This window comes from Heterodontus francisci, unplaced genomic scaffold (genome assembly GCF_036365525.1).
Source record: "Heterodontus francisci isolate sHetFra1 unplaced genomic scaffold, sHetFra1.hap1 HAP1_SCAFFOLD_1474, whole genome shotgun sequence".
NCBI lineage: Eukaryota > Metazoa > Chordata > Chondrichthyes > Heterodontiformes > Heterodontidae > Heterodontus > Heterodontus francisci.
In genome coordinates, this window is record NW_027141526.1 from 50310 (window position 1) to 76879 (window position 26570).

At 59.2% G+C, this 26570-nt stretch overlaps 1 protein-coding gene and 1 non-coding gene across 2 annotated transcripts; both read left to right on the forward strand.

The window, feature by feature from the left end:
* The first annotated feature begins 1694 nt into the window (after window positions 1-1694).
* LOC137363983 (protein capicua homolog) lies at window positions 1695-25107 on the forward strand. Its single transcript, XM_068027473.1, has 9 exons — window positions 1695-1761; window positions 2380-2582; window positions 7091-7316; window positions 8069-8169; window positions 11117-12326; window positions 18890-19116; window positions 19841-20007; window positions 22425-22648; window positions 25031-25107. The coding sequence occupies exons 1-9, from the start codon at window positions 1728-1730 to the stop codon at window positions 25105-25107; spliced, it is 2469 nt and encodes an 822-aa protein (XP_067883574.1). The 5' UTR covers window positions 1695-1727.
* On the forward strand, window positions 24981-25091 carry LOC137363984 (U5 spliceosomal RNA). Its single transcript, XR_010972868.1, has one exon. It is a non-coding gene; the product is annotated as a U5 spliceosomal RNA (small nuclear RNA).
* Window positions 25108-26570: the final 1463 nt, after the last annotated feature.

Here is a 26570-nt window from a genome sequence, read left to right on the forward strand (position 1 = left end):
TTTAAAGAGGAGGAGGCCATTCAACTCCATTCCATTTGTCTAGGTTGGGCCTGTACTCATTGGAGTTTAGGTGAATGAGAGGTGATCTTTTTGAAAAATAAGATTCTGTGGGGGCTTTAAAGTTTTTTTGCTGAGAGGATGCTTCTCCTCGGGGAATGTAGAACGAGGCGGCACAGTTTCAGAATAAGGGGTCTCCCATTTAAGAAGGAGATGAGGAGGAATTTCTTCTCTCAGAGGGTTGTTAATCTTTGGAATTCTCTTCCCCAGAGAGCAGTGGAGGCTGGGTCATTGAATTATATTCAAGGCTGAGTTAGCCAGGTTTTTGATCTACAAGGGCGTCGAAGTTATGGGGGAGGCAGGAAAGTAGAGTTGAGGCCACAGTCAGGTCAGCCATGAACTTATTGAATGGCAGAGCAGGCTTGAGGGGCCGAATGGCCTACTCCTGCTCTTATTTCTTATATTCTTAACATCCTTGATTCCACAATCCGTTAATATCGTTGTCCAACAAAAGTCTGTCGACCTGTTTTGACAGTTTCAGTTGACCTGCTCTCCCCTCGGCCTCAACAGCTTTTTGTGGCACAGAGTTCCAGGTTTGCTCTGGAGGTGCATCTGAGCCACTTGGATGAGAACATGGCAACTGCAGCATTGGTCTAGTGACATAGTGAGCATTTGAGGCAGGATCAGACCCACAGTATTCCCTTGGTGCAATTCCAATAACCTGTCCTGGGAGTGTTTGATGGGGACAGTGTAGAGGGAGCTTTACTCTGTATCTAACCCCGTGCTGTACCTGTCCTGGGAGTGTTTGATGGGGACAGTGTAGAGGGAGCTTTACTCTGTATCTAACCCCGTGCTGTACCTGTCCTGGGAGTATTTGATGGGGACAGTGTAGAGGGAGCTTTACTGTGTATTTAACCCCGTGCTGTACCTGTCCTGGGAGTGTTTGACGGGGACAGTGTAGAGGGAGCTTTACTGTGTATTTAACCCCCGTACTGTACCTGTCCTGGGAGTGTTTGATGGGGACAGTGTAGAGGGAGCTTTACTCTGTATCTAACCCCGTGCTGTACCTGTCCTGGGAGTGTTTGATGGGGGACATTGTAGAGGGGAGCTTTACTCTGTATCTAACCCCCGTGCTATACCTGTCCTGGGAGTGTTTGATGGGGGACAGTGTAGAGGGAGCTTTACTCTGTATCTAACCCCTGCTGTACCTGTCCTGGGAGTGTTTGATGGGGACAGTGTAGAGGGAGCTATGGTGGTGGTGGACCAGTGCTACATCTAGGTGTTGGGTTGTGGGTTAATTGAAGATTGTAGTAGATATTGAGCATCATCCTGGTATGGTCGAAACACAGCGTCTCTGCCACAAAGCTGGCGGCGGTCTGGGCCGAGTGGTGGCGGTCTGGGCTGAGTGGCCGAGTGGAGGCAGTGAGGCATGTCCGTGAGTGGTGAGGTCGGGGTTCTCTGCAGGGGTTAGTTTTGCATATGGGTGAGCCAGGTTGTTGGGGGCTTGGATCGGGTCAAGAGGCTAGGGCTGGAGGTCGGATGGTATGGCATGAGTGACATTGATCTCCCTTGCCTTGTCCGGGTTCCCTGGCAGGTGAAGGAGGCTCACTTCAAGGCTCATCCTGACTGGAAGTGGTGCAACAAGGACCGCAAGAAGTCGAGCTCTGACGTCAAAGCTGCTATGACGGGCCCGTTGGTCGTGAGGTGCAAGGAGCAAACGGGAGAGAAGCATGTCTGAGACCGGGACCCTGTCCGCCACTACAGGTACCCCATCCTAGACGGGGCTTCAAACACGGTGGGAATGGCAAATGGTGGGGGGATATCCCTAGTGTACTGCCCCGATGGGGGAAGTTGGTCTTTAAGTCAGAGCCAAGTATGTGAGGGCGAGTGCACGGCCGGTTTCTGAACATGCGCTCCCGTGTGTGGAGCTATCTCAGCAGAAACCCACGCTACATGATCACAAGCGCATTTAGCATGAGTGGGCGCGAGGCTTGTGATTTTGTCAAGTGCGGTGACGGCCTGGGTTGCTCTGTGCCATATAGAAGCAGGGGGAGCACCTATTCTGATCCCATACGGACTGAGCTGCTGGGGAACAGGGCCCAGCCTGACTCACTGAATGCTCTTCAGGTTTTCCTGGAATTGAGGTGGAATGCAACTGGAGCAAGTAAACACTGGATCCCAGCAGACCATTCAGCCCCTCGAGCCTGTTATCCAGGAACAGGAGGAGGCCATTCAGCCCCTGCGATCTGTTACCAGGCACAGGAGGAGGCTATTCAGCCACCTTTGGTGAGGTATGGGGGGGTGGCGTGCATGGTGAGGGAGTGGCTGCAGAGTCCAGTGGGCCCTGTCTTTTGTAGCTTGATGTTTACTCCTTTGATGCAGCTTCTTCCGAGATGGTGTCCGACTGCCATGGCCCCCCATGCACTGAATCGAAGCCGATCTCCCTGCTGCTGGGTCCTGAGCGCAGCCAGCACCTTGGGGCAGCGAGCACCCAGCTGACCCGGCCACGAGCCTTCTCACACAGCGGCGTGCACAGCTCGGAGAAGTGTGAGAGGAACAGCGAGGCCCTGGTGGAGCTCGCACAGGTAATGTGGCAAGGTGTAGGGGGACTGAGGTGGACTCGTTAGAACAGAGTGAGCTGGAGTTGGGGTATGGGGGGGAATGAGCTGGTGTTGGGGGTGCGGGGGGAATGAGCTGGAGTTGGGGTGCGGGGGGAATGAGCTGGAGTTGGGGTGCGGGGGGAATGAGCTGGAGTTGGGGTGCGGGGGGAATGAGCTGGAGTTGGGGTGCGGGGGGGAATGAGCTGGAGTTGGGGTGCGGGGGGAATGAGCTGGAGTTGGGGTATGGGGGGGAATGAGCTGGTGTTGGGGTATGGAGGGGAATGAGCTGGTGTTGGGGTATGGATGGGAATGAGCTGGTGTTGGGGTATGGAGGGGAATGAGCTGGTGTTGGGGTATGGAGGGGAATGAGCTGGTGTTGGGGTATGGAGGGAATGAGCTGGAGTTGGGGTATGGGGGGAATGAGCTGGAGTTGGGGTATGGGGGGAATGAGCTGGAGTTGGGGTATGGGGGGGAATGAGCTGGAGTTGGGGTATGGGGGGAATGAGCTGGAGTTGGGGTATGGGGGGAATGAGCTGGAGTTGGGGTATGGGGGGAATGAGCTGGAGTTGGGGTATGGGGGGAATGAGCTGGAGTTGGGGTATGGGGGGAATGAGCTGGAGTTGGGGTATAGGAGGGAATGAGTTGGGGTATAGGAGGGAATGAGTTGGGGTATAGGAGGGAATGAGTTGGGGTATAGGAGGGAATGAGTTGGGGTATAGGAGGGAATGAGTTGGGGTATAGGAGGGAATGAGTTGGGGTATAGGAGGGAATGAGTTGGGGTATAGGAGGGAATGAGTTGGGGTATAGGAGGGAATGAGTTGGGGTATGGGAGGGAATGAGTTGGGGTATGGGAGGGAATGAGTTGGGGTATGGGAGGGAATGAGTTGGGGTATGGGAGGGAATGAGTTGGGGTATGGGAGGGAATGAGTTGGGGTATGGGAGGGAATGAGTTGGGGTATGGGGGGGAATGAGTTGGGGTATGGGGGGGAATGAGTTGGGGTATGGGGGGGAATGAGTTGGGGTATGGGGGGGAATGAGTTGGGGTATGGGGGGGAATGAGCTGGTGTTGGGGTATGGAGGGGAATGAGTTGGAGTTGGGGTATGGAGGGGAATGAGCTGGAGTTGGGGTATGGAGGGGAATGAGCTGGAGTTGGGGTATAGGGGGGAATGAGCTGGAGTTGGGGTATAGGGGGGAATGAGCTGGAGTTGGGGTATAGGGGGGAATGAGCTGGAGTTGGGGTATAGGGGGGAATGAGCTGGAGTTGGGGTATAGGGGGGAATGAGCTGGAGTTGGGGTATAGGGGGGAATGAGCTGGAGTTGGGGTATAGGGGGGAATGAGCTGGAGTTGGGGTATAGGGGGGGAATGAGCTGGGGTTGGGGTATAGGGGGGGATGAGCTGGAGTTGGGGTATAGGGGGGAATGAGCTGGAGTTGGGGTATAGGGGGGAATGAGCTGGAGTTGGGGTATAGGGGGGAATGAGCTGGAGTTGGGGTATAGGGGGGAATGAGCTGGAGTTGGGGTATAGGGGGGAATGAGCTGGAGTTGGGGTATAGGGGGGAATGAGCTGGAGTTGGGGTATAGGGGGGAATGAGCTGGAGTTGGGGTATAGGGGGGGAATGAGCTGGAGTTGGGGTATAGGGGGGAATGAGCTGGAGTTGGGGTATAGGGGGGAATGAGCTGGAGTTGGGGTATAGGGGGGAATGAGCTGGAGTTGGGGTATAGGGGGGAATGAGCTGGAGTTGGGGTATAGGGGGGAATGAGCTGGAGTTGGGGTATAGGGGGAATGAGCTGGAGTTGGGGTATAGGGGGGAATGAGCTGGAGTTGGGGTATAGGGGGGAATGAGCTGGAGTTGGGGTATAGGGGGGAATGAGCTGGAGTTGGGGTATAGGGGGGAATGAGCTGGAGTTGGGGTTATAGGGGGGAATGAGCTGGAGTTGGGGTATAGGGGGGAATGAGCTGGAGTTGGGGTATAGGGGGGAATGAGCTGGAGTTGGGGTATAGGGGGGAATGAGCTGGAGTTGGGGTATAGGGGGGAATGAGCTGAGGTATTGGGGGAATGAGCTGGAGTTGGGGTGTAGGGGGGGAATGAGCTGGAGTTGGGGTATAAGGGGGGAATGAGTTGGGGTATGGGGAAATGAGCTGGGATATGGGGGGGGAATGAGCTGGAGTTGGGGTATGGGGGGGAATGAGCTGGAGTTGGGGTATGGGGGGGAATGAGCTGGAGTTGGGGTATGGGGGGGAATGAGCTGGAGTTGGGGTATGGGGGGGAATGAGCTGGAGTTGGGGTATGGGGGGGGAATGAGCTGGAGTTGGGGTATGGGGGGGGAATGAGCTGGAGTTGGGGTATGGGGGGGAATGAGCTGGAGTTGGGGTATGGGGGGGAATGAGCTGGAGTTGGGGTGTAGGGGGGAATGAGCTGGAATTGGGGTATGGGGCGGAATGAGCTGGAGTTGGGGTGCGGGGGGAATGAGCTGGAGTTGGGGTGCGGGGGGAATGAGCTGGAGTTGGGGTGCGGGGGGAATGAGCTGGAGTTGGGGTGCGGGGGGAATGAGCTGGAGTTGGGGTATAGCGGAGGGAATGAGTTGGAGTTGGGGTGGGGGGGGGAATGAGTTGGGGTATGGGGGGAATGAGTTGGGGTATGGGGGGGAATGAGCTGGAGTTGGGGTTTAGGGGGGATTGAGTTGGGGTATGGGGGGAATGAGCTGGAGTTGGGGTATAGGGGGAATGAGCTGGAGTTGGGGTATAGGGGAAATGAGCTGGAGTTGGGGTGTAGGGGGGGAATGAGCTGGGTTATGGGGGGAATGAGCTGGAGTTGGGGTATAGGAGGGAATGAGCTGGGGTATAGGAGGGAATGAGCTGGGGTATGGGGGGGAATGAGCTGGGGTTTGGGGGGGAATGAGCTGGAGTTGGGGTATAGGGGGGAATGAGCTGGAGTTGGGGTATAGGGGGGAATGAGCTGGAGTTGGGGTGCGGGGGGAATGAGCTGGAGTTGGGGTGCGGGGGGAATGAGCTGGAGTTGGGGTGCGGGGGGAATGAGCTGGAGTTGGGGTGCGGGGGGAATGAGCTGGAGTTGGGGTGCGGGGGGAATGAGCTGGAGTTGGGGTGCGGGGGGAATGAGCTGGAGTTGGGGTGCGGGGGGAATGAGCTGGAGTTGGGGTGCGGGGGGAATGAGCTGGAGTTGGGGTGCGGGGGGAATGAGCTGGAGTTGGGGTGCGGGGGGAATGAGCTGGAGTTGGGGTGCGGGGGGAATGAGCTGGAGTTGGGGTGCGGGGGGAATGAGCTGGAGTTGGGGTGCGGGGGGAATGAGCTGGAGTTGGGGTGCGGGGGGAATGAGCTGGAGTTGGGGTGCGGGGGGAATGAGCTGGAGTTGGGGTGCGGGGGGAATGAGCTGGAGTTGGGGTGCGGGGGGAATGAGCTGGAGTTGGGGTGCGGGGGGAATGAGCTGGAGTTGGGGTGCGGGGGAATGAGCTGGAGTTGGGGTGCGGGGGGAATGAGCTGGAGTTGGGGTGCGGGGGGAATGAGCTGGAGTTGGGGTATGGGGGGGAATGAGCTGGAGTTGGGGTATGGGGGGGAATGAGCTGGAGTTGGGGTGTAGGGGGGAATGAGCTAGAATTGGGGTATGGGGGGGAATGAGCTGGAGTTGGGGTATGGGGGGGAATGAGCTGGAGTTGGGGTATGGGGGGGAATGAGCTGGAGTTGGGGTATGGGGGGGAATGAGCTGGAGTTGGGGTATGGGGGGGAATGAGCTGGAGTTGGGGTATGGCGGGGAATGAGCTGGAGTTGGGGTGTAGGGGGGAATGAGCTGGAATTGGGGTATGGGGGGGAATGAGCTGGAGTTGGGGTTTGGGGGGGAATGAGCTGGAGTTGGGGTTTGGGGGGGAATGAGCTGGAGTTGGGGTTTAGGGGGGATTGAGTTGGGGTATGGAGGGAATGAGCTGGAGTTGGGGTATAGGGGAAATGAGCTGGAGTTGGGGTGTCGGGGGGGAATGAGTTGGGGTATAGGGGGAATGAGCTGGAGTTGGGGTGTAGGGGGGGAATGAGCTGGTGTAGGGGGGAATGAGCTGGAGTTGGGGTGTCGGGGGGGAATGAGCTGGTGTAGGGGGGAATGTGTCGGGGTATGGGGGGAATGAGCTGGAGTTGGGTTGTAGGGGGGCCTTGAGCTGGTGTTGGGGCACAGTGGGGAACAATGTCCAAGTTTCCGAGTTGAATCCTTTGGGATTGTAGGTGCCGTGCAGAGTGGATACGAAATTGGCTGAGAGTAGAGGGGAACAGTGCTATCAGACCTGCGGGAGGTATCTTTATTGAGACCCCTGTTATACACACTCTGAGATGTATTAATGAATTGAACTTCAGTATACAGGGGACAATTTCAAAGTTTGCAGATAACGTGAAACTTCCTTTATTCCGTTAAAAGTGCTGTAAAAAATTTGCGGTGTTGACAAAGGGAGATTGTGTGTTCTCACTTTGCCCTCCTCCTGCTCCCCATTCTAGATGTGCTCGAGCCCACTGCCTTACCCTGGGGTCAGGTCACAGCATGCTGCGCCAGGAACACTGGGGTTCAGCTCTCAGCCCCCCAGCGATGCTGTGACCTCCAGCAGCTCTCTGAGGACATCTCACTCCCGGGCGTTCAGGTCCCAGCGCACCACCAGTGAGGACATGACCAGCGATGAGGAGAGGATGGTAATCTGTGAGGAGGAAGGGGACGATGATGTGATGGGTGAGTCGGAGGAGAGGGAGGGGAGCGCTGCACGTGGAGAGGGCCCCGAGTGTCTCCGGTAGGCTCCTCCCTGATGAAGATGGGGAAACTGGGCTGTCTGAACCAGCCACTCCCCACTCTCCGCCAGGGCACCACTCGCAGCCCAGGCACTGCACAGTAACAGGAGGAGGCCATTCAGCCCCTCGAGCCTGTTACACAAGGACAGGAGGAGGCCATTCAGCCCCTCTCACCTGTTACTCAGGAATACTAGATGGCCATTCAGCCCCTCGGTACTGTTAGGCCATTCAGTGAGATAATGGCTGTTCTGTTTACCGGCCTTTTGCTCTGTGTCCTTACCCAGCAAACATCGATCAATCTCTGCCTTGAAAGCTGAGCAGAGGAAACTGCTTCCCTGTATCGACCCTGTCACTGGGGGTGCTGTTATTGACTCCAGCTGGAAGGCAGGGCTCTCTCATCTGATGGTGGTCCTGCTGGACGATGGGCACCAGGGCAAGAAGCAGCCCAGCTATGATGCCCAAAGCGCTGGCGCTGATGGTCTCAGCTCATCCATACTTGCTACCTGATCGTGGACGGTGCAGCTGGAGCTGGCACCCCAGGGAGGGTCACTGCTCTCTGGAGTGGGGGACAAGGAGAAAGCTGAGGGGAGAGTGTAAGGCCACCTGAGGGGAGGGCCCAGAGGAGAGGGTCTCCAACCACTCTTTGGCTCTCTTTGTTGCTGTTCTGAATTAATGATTTCACCCTACTGTGTTTAGCAGATGATCCCTACAGCACTGGTGACATAGACCTAAAGTGCAAGGAGCGGGTGACAGACAGTGACAGTGATGGGATGTCTGGCGATGAGAGCGAAAATAAGGTACGCACCCTCCCGTCTGCTGTTGCCCGTCTAGACTGGCTGTCCCTCTGCTGTTGCTGTCAAGCTCAGTATTTATCGCCCATCGTTCGATGGCCTGACCGAGGGGCTCCCTGGACCCGTTTCAGAAGACTGTTAAGAGTCAGCCACATTGATGTGGAACTGGAGTGACACATATACACAGACTGGATAAGGGCAGCAGCTTTCCTCCCCTGAAGGGCTGGGTTTCTTTCACGACAGTCTATCAGCCTCGTGCTCTCGTGTACTGCTGCTCGCTTTTTTATTTCCAGACTTATTGCACTGCGCTCAACTTCTCAAATGGCGCGTTCCCTGGATTATTCTTCTTGAAAGTGGAAAGCTGATCCCCCCCTCCTCCCCCCCCCCCCCCCCCCCCCCAGAATCTATGCCCATCTTTCCCACAACTCCACGTTTAAACCTCCCCTACCCAGAGAGGGCTGACAAAGTGGAACTCACTACCACGTGGAGTGGCTGAGGCAAAAAGCATAGGTGCATTTGAGAGGAAGCTAGGTAAACACACGAGAGAGAAAGGAGTAGAGTGAGATGAAGTCATGTGGGAGGATACTCGTGTGGAGCATGAAGACCGGCATAGAGCTGAATGGTCTATTTCTGTGTTGTAACTTGGATGTCATTATCCAATCTGGTTTCTGCCCCTGCCACAGTACTGCAGCAACCCTTGTCAAAGTTACAAATGACATCCAATGTGACTGTGACCGTGGTAAACGATCCCTCCTCCTCCTCCTTGACCTGCCTCTGTGTGTAGCCTTTGACACAGTTGACCATACCATCCTGCTCCCAATGTCTTTCCTCCGTCGTCCAGCTTGGTGGGACTGCACTCGCCTCATTCCGTTTTTTTTTTTAATCGATCTAATCTTAGCTGGAGCAATGGCTTCTCTTCCCATTCCAGTACTGGATGAGCAGCAATTTCCTCCAATTTAGTAGTGGGAAGACTGAAGCCATTGTCTTTGCTCCCCATCACAAACTCCAGTCCCTAGCTACCAACTCGAATCGCCTCCCTGCTCACTGTCCGGCTCTGCAGCTTGGTGCTGCATTTGATCCTGAGCTGAGCTTCCAACCCCAATCCTCTCCATCACAAAGATCCTCTACTTCCACCTCCACAATATCACCCGTCCCCTCTCCTGCCTCAGCTCATCTGCTGGAAACCTCATCCCCATGTCTTTGGCTGCCTCAAGGCTCGACTATTCTAGTGCTGTCCTGACCGGCCTCTCATCTTCCACCTTCTGTAGACTTGAGCTCATCCGGAACTCTTGCATCCCCGATCCTAACTCGCACCAAATCCCATTCACCTGTCACCCCTGTGCTTGCTGGGCTACATTGGCTCCCGGGTCTGGCTGCAGCTTGATACTAAAATTAAGCCACACTGCATCTCCTCCAGCCCTACAACCTCACAAGGTCGCCATGTTCCTCCAGCTCTGATCTCTTGCATAGCCCCGAGTTCCATCGCTCCTCTGTTGGCGAAGGCAACCCTCCCCAATTCCAATACCACACCCATAGGGGCATTTTCATTTGATGGGAGATAGAATCAGAGAATAGTACAGGCCAGAAGGAAACCATTCAGCCCACTGAGCCTGCACCAGGTCTTTCAAAGGACAATCCAGTTAGCCCCACTCCCCTAAAGTAAAAGCAAAATACTGCGGATACTGGAAATCTGAAATAAAAACAGAAAGTGCTGGAAATACTCAGCAGGTCTGGCAGCATCTGTGGAAGAGGAAGCAGAGTTAACGTTTCAGGTCAATGACCTTTCATCAGAACTGGCAAATGTGAGAAATGTAATAGGTTTTAAGCAAGTGAAAAGGGAATGGGGCGGGAGGAGGAGGAGGAGATTAAAAGGGAAGGCGTCTGATAGGACAGAGGGCAGGAGAGATTAACTGACAAGGAGGTTATGGGGCAAAGGCAAAGAGAGTGTGCTAATGGTGTGGTGAGAGTGTTCATGACAGAATAATGAACAGCTCTGTCCAAAAGCGCAGACCTGAAAAAAAACAAGTTTAAAGCAGGCACATGATAAAAGAATGATCAAACAAAAAAATAAATAAAAAAGGGCCAGTCACGCTCTAAAATGATTGAACTTAGTCTCGAGTCCGGAAAGATGTAGAGTGCCTAATCGGAAAATGAGGTGCTGATCCTCGAGTTTGTGTTGATGCTCACTGGAACACTGCAGCAGGCCAGGGACAGAAATGTGGACACGGGAGCAGGGGTGGTGAATTGAAATGGCAAGCAACCGGAAGCTCGGGGTCATGCTTGCGGACCGAGCGGAGGGAGGCACAGACCTGAAACGTTGACTCTGCTTCTCCCTCCACAGATGCTGCCGGATCTGCTGAGTGCTTCCAGCACTTCCTGTTTTTATTTAGTCCCACTCATTCCCATCATCCCTCCAATGTTTTCTCCTTCAGATATTCCCTTTTGAAGGCTGTTGTTTCCACCACCACATCAGGCATTGCATTTCAAATCACATGCCTTGATAAAGGGCCCATTCATGTCCCAAAGCACACTCCAACCAATGCAGTGCGTTTTATAAAAAAAAAAAAATAGCCACTGTTGCAATATAAGTAAATGTGCCATCAATTAGCACACAGCAAGATCCCACAAACTGTATAACCAGATGAACTGTTTCGGTAGAATAAAAGCAAAAGATGCTGGAAATGTTCAGGCCAGGCAGTGCCTGTGGAAAGGGAAACAGATGTAAGGTTTCTGGTCAATGACCTGTCGTCAGGACTGGGGACACTGCTGTTCTTCCAGTAGTGGTCGTGGGATGGTTTTACTGCTGTACTACCTGAGATTGGCAGACCAGCAAGGATCGAGAGTCTCACCACCCTACGTGGAGGCATTGATCCTGAAGGGCGAGCACAGAGTGACGAAGGGTTAACCATTTATTTTCCTGTTCTGTTTCTCTCTCCCCGCCCGCCCACTGAAGATGTTCCCTCAGGTGATCCAGTCATCGCAGTCCGGGAGCTACACACCGTGTCGGACGTCAATCGAAGTTTCCCAGGAGCGAGCACTGCCCATCCGGACGGAGACTGTGAGCTGCGGCGAGGGTGGGGGAGGGGCTCAGGGCACGGACAGCCAGCTGGCGCGAGGGTATGGGCCCTTCCAGACCACGACCCATGGCACCTTCAGAGCGGACGTGGAGCACAAAGCCAGGCCCGAGCAGCAGCAGACAGCGCCGGCGGCCAGACGGGGAGACGTGCGCTTCACCGTGGCGGAGCCCAGCCTGCCCTACGACAGGAAGCGGAAGAAGACAGAGGGGGCGGAGGTCGCGGGGGCGGGAGGTCGTCCGTACGCCGGCCAATCGGTCATCGCGCCCCTCGGCCTGCCCCCGGGCCACCTGTCGCTAGGCGAGGCCGGGGCAGAGCGAGCGCCCGTCTCTGCAGCCACCGGTGCCCGCTGCCCCAAGGCTTCCGGCGGCACCGTCCTGGTCAGTCCGCCGCCGGCATCCGGGCCCGGGGGCTTCACCCGCGCTGCCTCCACCTCCGTCACCAATGTGCTGCGGCCCGTCAGCAGCACCCCCCTGCCCGCTGCCCAACGGACCCACCCTGCCACCAGCCTGGGCCAGACCGAGTTCACCGGGCAAATGCTGCCCTCCCTGTCGAGCAGCAGTGGGCGGGTGGCGTGCTCCCCTCTGGGCATTGGAGTGCTATATGCCCCAGGCCACACGGAGAAGAAGCCCTCCCCTCACCTGGTGAACTTTTGCCCCTTAGCCAAGTCCAGCCCGGGGACGGCACTGATGACCAACCTGGTGATGAGCTCACCCAGCTGTCAGCAGGCCGGGGGACCCCCCTCTTCCTGCCCCCCTGCCCCTGGCCAGGTGCTGCCCCAGCAGCCCTCCCTCCAGTTCATCACCCAGACCCCAGCGGGCAGCCAGAACGGCACGTTGCCCCTGGGCATTATCCAACCCCAGCAGCTGAAGCCGGGCGCCATCACCCAGCTCCAGTATATCCTACCCACCCTCCCGCAGCAGCTCCAGCTCTCGCCCGCCGGCAAGCCCCCGCCCCCCGCTGGCAGCACCAGCATCCACTTCACCCTGCCGCCCCCCAACGGCAAGGTCATCGCCACGGCTGCAACCCAGCAGGGCATTCCCATCATCCAGTCCACACCAGTGGTGAATCCCGGCGTCATGCAGAAAGGTAAGGAGGACTTTCGGGGGTGGGATGTGGTGGTGGTGGTGGTGGGGAGAGGGGTCAATGAAGGAAAGAGAAGAGGCAGGGGGAGGCGATGGAGGGGTGTTGGCAGGGAAGTGAGGGTCTTGGAAGATGGCGTATAAGGGCGATGTAGCGACACAGACAGACAGGCCATTTTGTTTGCGTGGGGCTGCCTGTGCGTTTGCGTAGGGGTGCGTGCCTGCGTTTGCGTGGGGCTGCCTGTGCGTGCGTTTGCGTGGGGCTGCCTGTGCGTGCGTTTGCGTGGGGCTGCCTGTGCGTTTGCGTGGGGGTGTTTGCGTAGGGCTGCCTGTGCGTTTGCGTAGGGGCTGCCTGTGCGTTTGCGTAGGGGCTGCCTGTGCGTTTGCGTGGGGCTGCCTGTGCGTTTGCGTAGGGGTGCTTGCGTGCGTTTGCGTGGGGCTGCCTGTGCGTTTGCGTGGGGCTGCCTGTGCGTTTGCGTGGGGCTGCCTGTGCGTTTGCGTGGGGCTGCCTGTGCGTTTGCGTGGGGCTGCCTGTGCGTTTGCGTGAGGCTGCCTGTGCGTTTGCGTAGGGGTGCGTGCGTGCGTTTGCGTGGGGCTGCCTGTGCGTTTGCGTAGGGGTGTGTGCGTGCGTTTGCGTGGAGGTGCCTGCGCGTTTGCGTGGGGGTGCCTGCGCGTTTGCGTGGGGGTGCCTGCGCGTTTGCATAGGGGTGTTTGCGTGGGGCTGCCTGCGCGTTTGCGTGGGGCTGCCTGCGCGTTTGCGTAGGGGCTTGCCTGCGCGTTTGCGTAGGGGCTTGCCTGCGCGTTTGCGTAGGGGCTTGCCTGCGCGTTTGCGTAGGGGCTGCCTGCGCGTTTGCGTGGGGGTGTTTGCGTGGGGCTGCCTGTGCGTGCGTTTGCGTGGGGCTGCCTGTGCGTGCGTTTGCGTGGGGCTGCCTGTGCGTTTGCGTTGGGGGTGTTTGCGTAGGGGCTGCCTGTGCGTTTGCGTAGGGGCTGCCTGTGCGTTTGCGTAGGGGCTGCCTGTGCGTTTGCGTAGGGGCTGCCTGTGCGTTTGCGTGGGGCTGCCTGCGCGTTTGCGTAGGGGCTGCCTGCGCGTTTGCGTAGGGGCTGCCTGCGCGTTTGCGTAGGGGCTGCCTGCGCGTTTGCGTAGGGGCTGCCTGCGCTTGCGTTTGCGTAGGGGCTGCCTGCGCTTGCGTTTGCGTAGGGGCTGCCTGCGCTTGCGTTTGCGTGGGGCTGCCTGCGCTTGCGTTTGCGTGGGGCTGCCTGCGCGTGCGTTTGCGTGGGGCTGCCTGCGCGTGCGTTTGCGTGGGGCTGCCTGCGCGTGCGTTTGCGTGGGGCTGCCTGCGCGTGCGTTTGCGTGGGGCTGCCTGCGCGTGCGTTTGCGTGGGGCTGCCTGCGCGTGCGTTTGCGTAGGGGCTGCCTGCGCGTGCGTTTGCGTAGGGGCTGCCTGCGCGTGCGTTTGCGTAGGGGCTGCCTGCGCGTTTGCGTAGGGGCTGCCTGCGCGTTTGCGTAGGGGCTGCCTGCGCGTTTGCGTAGGGGCTGCCTGCGCGTTTGCGTAGGGGCTGCCTGTGCGTTTGCGTAGGGGCTGCCTGTGCGTTTGCGTAGGGGCTGCCTGTGCGTTTGCGTAGGGGCTGCCTGCGCGTTTGCGTAGGGGCTGCCTGCGATGGGGCTGCCTGTGCGTTTGCGATGGGGCTGCCTGTGCGTTTGCGATGGGGCTGCCTGTGCATTTGCGTAGGGGTGCGTGCCTGCGTTTGCGATGGGGCTGCCTGTGCGTTTGCGTAGGGGTGCGTGCCTGCGTTTGCGTGGGGCTGCCTGTGCGTGCGTTTGCGTGGGGCTGCCTGTGCGTGCGTTTGCGTGGGGCTGCCTGTGCGTGCGTTTCGTGGGGCTGCCTGTGCATGCGTTTGCGTAGGGGCTGCCTGTGCGTTTGCGTAGGGGCTGCCTGTGCGTTTGCGTAGGGGCTGCCTGCGCGTTTGCGTAGGGGCTGCCTGCGATGGGGCTGCCTGTGCGTTTGCGATGGGGCTGCCTGTGCATTTGCGTAGGGGTGCGTGCCTGCGTTTGCGATGGGGCTGCCTGTGCGTTTGCGTAGGGGTGCGTGCCTGCGTTTGCGTGGGGCTGCCTGTGCGTGCGTTTGCGTGGGGCTGCCTGTGCGTGCGTTTCGTGGGGCTGCCTGTGCGTGCGTTTCGTGGGGCTGCCTGTGCGTGCGTTTGCGTGGGGCTGCCTGTGCGTTTGCGTGGGGGTGTTTGCGTAGGGCTGCCTGTGCGTTTGCGTAGGGCTGCCTGTGCGTTTGCGTAGGGGCTGCCTGTGCGTTTGCGTAGGGGCTGCCTGTGCGTTTGCGTTGGGGCTGCCTGCGCGTTTGCGTTGGGGCTGCCTGCGCGTTTGCGTTGGGGCTGCCTGCGCGTTTGCGTTGGGGCTGCCTGCGCGTTTGCGTAGGGGCTGCCTGCGCGTTTGCGTAGGGGTGTTTGCGTGGGGCTGCCTGTGCATTTGCGATGGGGCTGCCTGTGCGTTTGCATAGGGGTGCGTGCCTGTGCGTTTGCGTAGGGGTGCGTGCCTGTGCGTTTGCGTAGGGGTGCGTGCCTGTGCGTTTGCGTGGGGCTGCCTGTGCGTGCGTTTGCGTAGGGGTGCGTGCCTGTGCGTTTGCGTGGGGCTGCCTGTGCGTGCGTTTGCGTGGGGCTGCCTGTGCGTGCGTTTGCGTGGGGCTGCCTGTGCGTGCGTTTGCGTGGGGCTGCCTGTGCGTTTGCGTGGGGGTGTTTGCGTAGGGGTGCGTGCCTGTGCGTTTGTGTAGGGGTGCGTGCCTGTGCGTTTGTGTAGGGGTGCGTGCCTGTGCGTTTGCGTAGGGGCTGCCTGTGCGTTTGCGTAGGGGCTGCCTGTGCGTTTGCGTAGGGGCTGCCTGTGCGTTTGCGTAGGGGCTGCCTGTGCGTTTGCGTAGGGGCTGCCTGTGCGTTTGCGTAGGGGCTGCCTGTGCGTTTGCGTAGGGGCTGCCTGTGCGTTTGCGTAGGGGCTGCCTGTGCGTTTGCGTAGGGGCTGCCTGTGCGTTTGCGTAGGGGCTGCCTGTGCGTTTGCGTAGGGGCTGCCTGTGCGTTTGCGTAGGGGCTGCCTGTGCGTTTGCGTAGGGGCTGCCTGTGCGTTTGCGTAGGGGCTGCCTGTGCGTTTGCGTAGGGGCTGCCTGTGCGTTTGCGTAGGGGCTGCCTGTGCGTTTGCGTAGGGGCTGCCTGTGCGTTTGCGTAGGGGCTGCCTGTGCGTTTGCGTAGGGGCTGCCTGTGCGTTTGCGTAGGGGCTGCCTGTGCGTTTGCGTAGGGGCTGCCTGTGCGTTTGCGTAGGGGCTGCCTGTGCGTTTGCGTAGGGGCTGCCTGTGCGTTTGCGTAGGGGCTGCCTGTGCGTTTGCGTAGGGGCTGCCTGTGCGTTTGCGTAGGGGCTGCCTGTGCGTTTGCGTAGGGGCTGCCTGTGCGTTTGCGTAGGGGCTGCCTGTGCGTTTGCGTGGGGCTGCCTGTGCGTTTGCGTGGGGCTGCCTGTGCGTTTGCGTGGGGCTGCCTGTGCGTTTGCGTGGGGCTGCCTGTGCGTTTGCGTAGGGGTGTTTGCGTAGGGGCTGCCTGCGCGTTTGCGTAGGGGCTGCCTGCGCGTTTGCGTAGGGGCTGCCTGCGCGTTTGCGTAGGGGTGTTTGCGTGGGGCTGCCTGCGCGTTTGCGTAGGGGCTGCCTGCGCGTTTGCGTAGGGGCTGCCTGCGCTTGCGTTTGCGTGGGGCTGCCTGCGCTTGCGTTTGCGTGGGGCTGCCTGCGCTTGCGTTTGCGTGGGGCTGCCTGCGCGTGCGTTTGCGTGGGGCTGCCTGCGCGTGCGTTTGCGTGGGGCTGCCTGCGCGTGCGTTTGCGTGGGGCTGCCTGCGCGTGCGTTTGCGTGGGGCTGCCTGCGCGTGCGTTTGCGTGGGGCTGCCTGCGCGTGCGTTTGCGTGGGGCTGCCTGTGCGTTTGCGTAGGGGCTGCCTGCGCGTTTGCGTAGGGGCTGCCTGCGCGTTTGCGTAGGGGCTGCCTGCGATGGGGCTGCCTGTGCATTTGCGATGGGGCTGCCTGTGCATTTGCGTAGGGGTGCGTGCCTGCGTTTGCGATGGGGCTGCCTGTGCGTTTGCGTAGGGGTGCGTGCCTGCGTTTGCGTGGGGCTGCCTGTGCGTGCGTTTGCGTGGGGCTGCCTGTGCGTGCGTTTGCGTGGGGCTGCCTGTGCGTGCGTTTGCGTGGGGCTGCCTGTGCGTGCGTTTGCGTGGGGCTGCCTGTGCGTGCGTTTGCGTGGGGCTGCCTGTGCGCGCGTTTGCGTGGGGCTGCCTGTGCGTTTGCGTGGGGGTGTTTGCGTAGGGCTGCCTGTGCGTTTGCGTAGGGCTGCCTGTGCGTTTGCGTTGGGGCTGCCTGTGCGTTTGCGTTGGGGCTGCCTGCGCGTTTGCGTTGGGGCTGCCTGCGCGTTTGCGTTGGGGCTGCCTGCGCGTTTGCGTTGGGGCTGCCTGCGCGTTTGCGTTGGGGCTGCCTGCGCGTTTGCGTTGGGGCTGCCTGCGCGTTTGCGTTGGGGCTGCCTGCGCGTTTGCGTAGGGGCTGCCTGCGCGTTTGCGTAGGGGTGTTTGCGTGGGGCTGCCTGTGCATTTGCGATGGGGCTGCCTGTGCGTTTGCATAGGGGTGCGTGCCTGTGCGTTTGTGTAGGGGTGCGTGCCTGTGCGTTTGCGTAGGGGTGCGTGCCTGTGCGTTTGCGTAGGGGTGCGTGCCTGTGCGTTTGCGTGGGGCTGCCTGTGCGTGCGTTTGCGTGGGGCTGCCTGTGCGTGCGTTTGCGTGGGGCTGCCTGTGCGTTTGCGTGGGGGTGTTTGCGTAGGGGTGCGTGCCTGTGCGTTTGTGTAGGGGTGCGTGCCTGTGCGTTTGCGTAGGGGCTGCCTGTGCGTTTGCGTAGGGGCTGCCTGTGCGTTTGCGTAGGGGCTGCCTGTGCGTTTGCGTAGGGGCTGCCTGTGCGTTTGCGTAGGGGCTGCCTGTGCGTTTGCGTAGGGGCTGCCTGTGCGTTTGCGTGGGGCTGCCTGTGCGTTTGCGTAGGGGTGTTTGCGTGGGGCTGCCTGCGCGTTTGCGTGGGGCTGCCTGCGCGTTTGCGTGGGGCTGCCTGCGCATTTGCGTAGGGGCTGCCTGCGCGTTTGCGTAGGGGCTGCCTGCGCGTTTGCGTAGGGGCTGCCTGCGCGTTTGCGTAGGGGCTGCCTGCGCGTTTGCGTGGGGCTGCCTGCGCGTTTGCGTAGGGGCGTTTGCGTAGGGGCTGCCTGCGCGTTTGCGTGGGGGTGTTTGCGTGGGGCTGCCTGCGCGTTTGCGTAGGGGCTGCCTGCGCGTTTGCGTAGGGGCTGCCTGCGCGTTTGCGTAGGGGCTGCCTGCGCGTTTGCGTAGGGGCTGCCTGCGCGTTTGCGTGGGGCTGCCTGCGCGTTTGCGTAGGGGCGTTTGCGTAGGGGCTGCCTGCGCGTTTGCGTGGGGGTGTTTGCGTGGGGCTGCCTGCGCGTTTGCGTGGGGCTGCCTGCGCGTTTGCGTGGGGCTGCCTGCGCGTTTGCGATGGGGCTGCCTGCGCGTTTGCGTGGGGCTGCCTGCGCGTTTGCGTGGGGCTGCCTGCGCGTTTGCGTGGGGCTGCCTGCGCGTTTGCGATGGGGCTGCCTGCGCGTTTACGTAGGGGTGCGTGCCTGCGTTTGCGTAGGGGTGCGTGCCTGCGTTTGCGATGGCGCTGCCTGTGCATTTGCGTAGGGGTGCGTGCCTGTGCGTTTGTGTGGGGCTGCCTGTGCGTTTGTGTGGGGCTGCCTGCGTGCGTTTGCATGTGTTGGGTGTGCGTGTAGGTGTTTAGTGATGCGGTGATAACCTACCCCCTCTTTCCTGGCCAGAGGGGCTTTATGGCTGTTACGTGACCATCAGGTTGGCATCAAAGCCTGATCCAATCTGACATCTGCGCGCCAGCTTCTAGTGGGCAACATGGCTAATTTCGACCCCCTCCCCCATCTCCTGCTTCCTATCGCAGGAGTGCATTGAAGATAACTTTAACACCTCACCAATCACCCATGTCCCCTTTATGAACTCAGCATGGGAACAGGCGGAGACTGAGTTGGGGAAGTGAGAGGCTTGATGTTTAACTGGGGTCAGGGTGGCTCTGTGTGAGACTTTGGTGCTCACATTTCCTGCTCTCTCTCCCTTTCATTGAAACAGAATTCTTTCAGTGCTTGACAGGGTAGATGCTGAGAGACTGGTTCACCCTGGCTGGAGAGTCTAGAGCCCGGAGTCACAGGCTCAGGAAAAAGTGTCAGTCATTGCGGACTGAGATGAGGAGAAACTTCTTCACTCGGCAGATTGTGCATCTGTGGAATTCTCTTCCCCATCGAGCTGCGGAGGCTCAGTCAATGAATATCTTCAAGACTGGGAGATCCGTGGACTTTTGGATGTTAAGGGAATCGGGGGATATGGGGATAGGTTGGGGAAATGGAGTTGAGGTAGAAGATCAGCCTTGATCATATTGAATGGCAGAGCAGGCTTGAGGGGCCGAGTGGCCTACTCCAGCTTCTACTTCTGATGCCCTTATGTGTTCTCTCTCTCTCTCTCTAGTTCAGTCCATGTCTCCGGTGCCCGCACTCTCGCCCATCAACGCCGCGCAGATGGTCCAGCCCGCGGGCCTGCACCCTGCGGCCAGCCAGGTGCAAGGGAAGATGCTGGTGGCTGTGCCAACGCCGCAGGTGACCATGGGCATTGCTGCCACAGCCGCCAGCCAGATGCACATGGCGACGCCTTCGATTCCACTGCCGGTGCAGAACGGAGCCCAACAGGCCAGCAAGGTGAGTGGCACCCCACAGAACCTTCTGGAAGAGTGATTCTCCCCCGCCTCTCCACCCCCCCCCCCCCCCCAAACACATATCCTGACTGGCACCGAGTCCCGTTCACTCATCGCCCCCCACCGTGCTACCTGACCTACATTAACTCCCAGTCTGGTAACCCTTCCCTTGTTTTCAAATCCCCTCATAACACACCCCTCCCGATCTCTCTTTACTCCTCCAGCCCGACAACCCTCCGAGAACTCTGCGCTCCTCCAACTCTGGCCTCTTGTCCATCCCCATTCCCGCTGCCCCAACATTGGCACCGGACCTTCAGCTGCTTGGGATCTAAACTCTGGAATTCCCTCCCTTAATCTCTCCGCCTCTCTACCCCTCTCTCTCTCTCTCTCTGTCTGTCTCTCCTCCTTCAAGACACTGTTTAAAACCTACCTCTTTGGGCAAGCTTTAGATTAGCTGTCCAGGTATGTCCTTATGGGGCTCAGTATCACCGAATCAGTCTGATTAACACTCCTGTAATGTGCCATCTGATGCTTTACTATGTTTAAAGGTGCCATAGAAATTCCAGTAACTTGTCCTGGGTGAGTTAGGGGTTTGGAGACCTTGGAGGTGGGAGGGCAGGGCCATTCACAGTTGGGTTTGAGTCGAGGATTAAGAGTGGAGAACATGAACGGATTGAGACATTGGGATTGCGCTGTGTTTCACTTCTGCCCTCTCGGTTCCTTCGCAGATTATACAGATTGCTCCGATCCCTGTGATGCAGCAACAGGTCAGCTCGCAGACTGCAGTCCAGCAGCCGGCCAGCCCAGCTCTCCACACCAGCTTCCCAACCATGGCCACAGCCGTGATGGCCACCTCCAGCCACCCACAGAAGATGCTGCTGCCCACGGCAAACAGGTAACGTGCTGAGCAGTAACCAGCCCTCTCCCATCCCACAGGGAAAAACCTCTCAGCTCTTATTCAGGGGGTGACACTCACATCGGCATCAGCAGGTGATGGGTCCGGGTCCCCTTCCAGAGACTGGAGCCCCAACATCCAGGCCGACACTTCCAGGGTCAGTACTGAGGGAGTGCTGCACTGTCGGAGGGTCAGTACCGAGGGAGTGCTGCACTGTCGGAGGGTCAGTACCGAGGGAGTGCTGCACTGTCGGAGGGTCAGTACCGAGGGAGTGCTGCACTGTCAGAGGGTCAGTACTTTGGGAGTGCTGCACTGTCGGAGGGTCAGTACTGAGGGAGTGCTGCACTGTCGGAGGGTCAGTACTGAGGGAGTGCTGCACTGTCGGAGGGTCAGTACTGAGGGAGTGCTGCACTGTCGGAGGGTCAGTACTGAGGGAGTGCTGCACTGTCGGAGGGTCAGTACTGAGGGAGTGCTGCACTGTCGGAGGGTCAGTACTGAGGGAGTGCTGCACTGTCGGAGGGTCAGTACTGAGGGAGTGCTGCACTGTCGGAGGGTCAGTACTGAGGGAGTGCTGCACTGTCGGAGGGTCAGTACTGAGGGAGTGCTGCACTGTCGGAGGGTCAGTACTGAGGGAGTGCTGCACTGTCGGAGGGTCAGTACTGAGGGAGTGCTGCACTGTCGGAGGGTCAGTACTGAGGGAGTGCTGCACTGTCGGAGGGTCAGTACTTTGGGAGTGCTGCACTGTCGGAGGGTCAGTACTGAGGGAGTGCTGCACTGTCGGAGGGTCAGTACTGAGGGAGTGCTGCACTGTCGGAGGGTCAGTACTGAGGGAGTGCTGCACTGTCGGAGGGTCAGTACTGAGGGAGTGCTGCACTGTCGGAGGGTCAGTACTGAGGGAGTGCTGCACTGTCGGAGGGTCAGTACTGAGGGAGTGCTGCACTGTCGGAGGGTCAGTACTGAGGGAGTGCTGCACTGTCGGAGGGTCAGTACTGAGGGAGTGCTGCACTGTCGGAGGGTCAGTACCGAGGGAGTGCTGCACTGTCGGAGGGTCAGTACCGAGGGAGTGCTGCACTGTCGGAGGGTCAGTACCGAGGGAGTGCTGCACTGTCGGAGGGTCAGTGCCGAGGGAGTGCTGCACTGTCGGAGGGTCAGTGCCGAGGGAGTGCTGCACTGTCGGAGGGTCAGTGCCGAGGGAGTGCTGCACTGTCGGAGGGTCAGTGCCGAGGGAGTGCTGCACTGTCGGAGGGTCAGTGCCGAGGGAGTGCTGCACTGTCGGAGGGTCAGTGCCGAGGGAGTGCTGCACTGTCGGAGGGTCAGTGCCGAGGGAGTGCTGCACTGTCGGAGGGTCAGTGCCGAGGGAGTGCTGCACTGTCGGAGGGTCAGTGCCGAGGGAGTGCTGCACTGTCGGAGGGTCAGTGCCGAGGGAGTGCTGCACTGTCGGAGGGTCAGTGCCGAGGGAGTGCTGCACTGTCGGAGGGTCAGTGCCGAGGGAGTGCTGCACTGTCGGAGGGTCAGTGCCGAGGGAGTGCTGCACTGTCGGAGGGTCAGTGCCGAGGGAGTGCTGCACTGTCGGAGGGTCAGTGCCGAGGGAGTGCTGCACTGTCGGAGGGTCAGTGCCGAGGGAGTGCTGCACTGTCGGAGGGTCAGTGCCGAGGGAGTGCTGCACTGTCGGAGGGTCAGTGCCGAGGGAGTGCTGCACTGTCGGAGGGTCAGTGCCGAGGGAGTGCTGCACTGTCGGAGGGTCAGTGCCGAGGGAGTGCTGCACTGTCGGAGGGTCAGTGCCGAGGGAGTGCTGCACTGTCGGAGGGTCAGTGCCGAGGGAGTGCTGCACTGTCGGAGGGTCAGTGCCGAGGGAGTGCTGCACTGTCGGAGGGTCAGTGCCGAGGGAGTGCTGCACTGTCGGAGGGTCAGTGCCGAGGGAGTGCTGCACTGTCGGAGGGTCAGTGCCGAGGGAGTGCTGCACTGTCGGAGGGTCAGTACCGAGGGAGTGCTGCACTGTTGGATGAGATGTTAAACTGAGACCCCATCTGTCCTGTCCGGTGGATGTAAAAGTATTCGAAGAGTAGGTAGCCTCTCACCACCACCTTCTCCAGGGCAATTTGGGATGGTGATGCTCGCCTCACCATCGACACCCACATCTTCTGACTGAATTACAAAAACAAGTTCTTGCCGGTGTCCTGGGCCACATATTTATCCCTCAGTCAACATTACAGAAACAGATTATCTGCTCATTGTCAAACTGCTGTATGTGGGATCTTACTGTGTATGCATTACCTATATCCAAACAGTGACTACATTTCAGACCTTGCTCATTGGTTGCAAAGTGTTTAGGACATCCTGAGGTGTTGAAAGGCACTGTAGAAATGTCAGTCCTTTGACACCTGCCCTGTTCACCAATGGTACTTGTCTCCCACCAGGATAACCTACATCCCATCTACAGCGGGAATGCAGTCCCCGATCCCACTGGTCACGTCGGCTTCATCTGTCCACTGTGCTGCCGCCACCTACCGGCAGCCCCCCATGGCGCTTGGATTCACCGCAATCGGACCTGATGGGCGAACCGTGCTGCAGCCGCTATTGGCAGGTAGGAAGCGGAGTAAAACTCCCTCTACACCGGCCCCATCAAACACTCCCAGGACAGGTACAGTACGGGGGTTAGATACAGAGTAAAACTCCCTCGACACTGTCCCCATCAAACACTCCCAGGACAGGTACAGCACGGGGGTTAGATACAGAGTAAAACTCCCTCTACACTGTCCCCATCAAACACTCCCAGGACAGGTACAGTACGGGGGTTAGATACAGAGTAAAACTCCCTCTACACTGTCCCAGCAAACACTCCCAGGACAGGTACAGCACAGGGGTTAGATACAGAGTAAAGCTCCCTCTACACTGTCCGCGTCAAACACTCCATATTGTATACCATCTGCGTGGAGCTGTTCCTGTGCCTGCTTCGCAGGAGGTTGACGGGATTGGCTCTGTGCGAGCCGGCCATGTGGGTCGTCCTCTCGGCTTAAGCTGACGACGTGCTCCTCGTGGTCACAGATCCCGTTAACTTGCGGAGGATGCGCGACTGCCAGCAGACCTTTTCTGCCGCGTCCTCCACTAGGATCAATTGGGAGAAATGTTCCGAACTCCTGGTTGGTCAGTGGCGGGTGGACTCCCTGCTGGAGGAGTTGACACCTTTTGCGTGGAGCACCACGCACCTCCTCTTTCTGGGAGTCCACCTTAGCCCTGCTGCGGAAGCCTGGCTGGCAAACTGGCAGAAGTTGGAGGCGAAAGTCACCACTCGGCTGGGGCGTTGGACAGGCCTGCTCTGAGTGCTTTCCTACAGGGGCCGAGCGCTGGTCATAAACCAACAGGTGGCCTCCATGTTGTGGTACCGGTTGGTCACTTTGGCCCCGCCTCCTGTATTTGCCACCAAGATCCAGAAGAAACTCGTCGATTTCTTCTGGGGCAAGAGGAAACACTGGGTCTCTGCCGCGGTCCTGAGTCTCCCGATTGAGGAGGGCGGTCAGTCGCTGGTGTGCGTCCGCACCCAGGCTGCGACTCTCCGCCTTCGGACCCTGCAGAGATACCTGTACGTTGAGCGTCCTCCCAGATGGTGTGCGCTGGCGACGTATTTTTTCCGCCAGTATCACTGCCTTCAAGATGACACACAGCTCCCGGTGGAGTCCGTCAGCTGCGCCTCTCTGAGGGAGTTGCCTGTCTTTTACCGGGATCTATTCCGAGTCTGGAACATGGTCGCCTCCAGTCAGGGCGCTCCCCTGCCGGCGGAGGTGAGCGCCTTGGCTGTCAGGGCGGCCGACTCCGGGGACAATCCGGCGGGCGGAGGAGTAGCCGAAACTCCCGGGACGCCCCTCACTGCGGGTGGTGAGGGTGCTCGGGAGTGCGGAGCGATCCCGGCCGAGCTGACCCCTGCTCAGCCGGAACTGCTCATCGGACCCAGGCCCCGAAACCCTCCTTGGGAGCCGGTCCCGCACAACCCGAGCCGCCTCTCAGAAATGCCCTCCGTGCCATTCCAATCGGCGCGGAGGGGTTTCCTGTACGGGCTGCTCCTGCACACTCTCCACTTCCACGCCCTCGTCAGCCGGCTGGACACGCCCTGGCGGTCCGCATTGCCATCTGGCGGCGAGGGGAAACGCCGATGGAGGTCTCTCCAAGCGGGAGTCGTCCCCCTTTCCATCGGGGACCTGGGGTGGAGGGTGCTGCACAGAGCAGTCCCGTGCAATAGGCTTTTAAGTAGGTTCACGGACTCCCAAGGCCGCCTGTACGTTCTGCGGCCTGGACGAGTCTGTGTTCCACGTATATACGGAGTGTGCGAGGTTGCAGCCCCTCTTTGAGTATCTGAAGGGGCTGCTCCTCAAATTCTGGCTGCACTTCAGTCCCACGCTCCTGATCTTTGGGCACCCGGTGTGGAGGGGCTTGGGCTGGGATGAGGATCTCTTCGTCTGTCTGCTCCTGGGCCTGGCCAAGGTGACAATTCACAGGTCCAGGTTGCGGGCCGTCGGGGGGGTCCGTTCTCCCCGATTGCCTGCCCCTCTTCCGCGGTTACGTTCGCGCCCGGGTGTCCCTGGAGAAGGAGCATGCGATGTCCGCCGGTACGCTTGAGGCCTTCCGCGACCGGTCGGCACCGCAGGGACTGGAGTGCATCGTCGACGCCGAGAATGGCATTTTAATTTGAGTTTTTTGTTTATTTATCTGGTTTTAATAAAGTTATTTTAAAACTGTGAATATGTATATAAAGGGGGCCTGAGGAATAAAGGCCCCCTCGACGTGAAAAATATAAAAGGGGCCTGGGGTATAAAGGCCACCTTTAAAAAAAAAACGGGGGTTAGATACAGAGTAAAGCTCCCTCTACACTGTCCCCATCAAACACTCCCAGGACAGATACAGCACGGGGTTAGATACAGAGTAAAGCTCCCTCTACACTGTCCCCATCAAACACTCCCAGGACAGATACAGCACAGGGGTTACTCTGGTTTCTCCTCATATCGTATAAATCTTTCGCCTTTTACTAAAGATTTCCGTGGAGAGAAACACTCGAGTTTTGAACAATTTTTTGTGGCCCTGCTTTTAGTGAAAAAAAACCGGGGTTAGATCACAAGTAAAGCTCCCTCTGCACTGTCCACGTCAAACACTCCCATATTGTATACTATCTGCGTGGAGCCCTTCGTGTGCCTGCTTCGCAGGAGATTGACGGGATTGGCTCTGCGCGAGCCGGCCACGCGGGACATCCTCTCGGCTTACACCGACGACGTGCTCCTCGCAATCACAGATCCCGTTGACTTGCGGAGGATGCGCGACTGCCAGCAGACCTTTTCTGCCGCGTCCTCCGCGAGGATCAATTGGGAGAAATGTTCCCGACTCCTGGTTGGTCAGTGGTGGGTGGACTCCCTGCCGGAGGAGATGACACCTTTTGCGTGGAGCACCACGCACCTCCTCTATCTGGGAGTCCACCTTAGCCCCACTGAGGAAGCCTGGCCGGCAAACTGGCAGGAGTTGGAGGCGAAAGTCACCGCTCGGCTGGGGCGTTGGACAGGACTGCTCTGAGTGCTTTCCTACAGGGGCCGAGCGCTGGTCATAAACCAACTGGTGGCCTCCATGCTGTGGTACCGGTTGGTCACTTTGGCCCCGCTCCCTGCATTTGCCGCCAAGATCCAGAAGAAACTCGTCGATTTCTTCTGGGGCAAGAGGAAACACTGGGTCTCTGCCGCGGTCCTGAGTCTCCCGAACGAGGAAGGCGGCCAGTTGCTGGTGTGCGTCTGCACCCAGACTGCGACTCTCCGCCTTCGGACCCTGCAGAGATACCTGTACGTCGAGCGTCCACCCAGATGGTGTGCGCTGGCGACGTATTTTTTCAGCCAGTATCACTGCCTTCGAGACGACACGCAGCTCCTGGCAGAGGCTGTTAGCCGCGCCTCTCTGAGGGAGTTGCCTGTCTTTTACCGGGATCTATTGCGAGTCTGGAACATGGTCGCCTCCAGTCAGGGCGCTCCCCCATCGGCGGAGGAGAGCGCCTCTGGTGTCCGGGCGGCCGAATCCGAGGATGGACCGGTAGGCGGAGGAGTAGCTGAAGCCCCCGGGACGCCCCTCACTGCGGGTGGCGAGGGGGCTCGGGAAAGTGGAGCGCTGCTGGCCGAGCTGACCCCCACTCGGCCGGAACTGCTCATCGGACCCAGGCCCTGAAACCCTTCTCGGGAGCCGGTCCCGCACAACCCGAGCCGCCTCTCGGAAATGCCCTCTGTGCCATTCCAATCGGCGCGGAGAGGTTTCCTGTACGGGCTGCTCTTGCACACTCTCCACTTACTCGCCCTCGTCAGCCGGCCGGACACGCCCTGGCGCTCCGCGTTCACATCTGGCGGCGAGGGGAAACTCCGATGGAGGGGTCTCTATGTGGGAGTCCTGCCCCTTTACATCGGGAGTCCGTGTTTCACATATATGTAGAGTGTGCGAAGTTGCAGCCCCTGTTTGAGTATTTGACGGGGCTGCTCCTCAGGTTCTGGCTGCACTTCAGCCCCACGCTCCTGATCTTTGGGCACCCAGTGCAGAGGGGCGTGGGA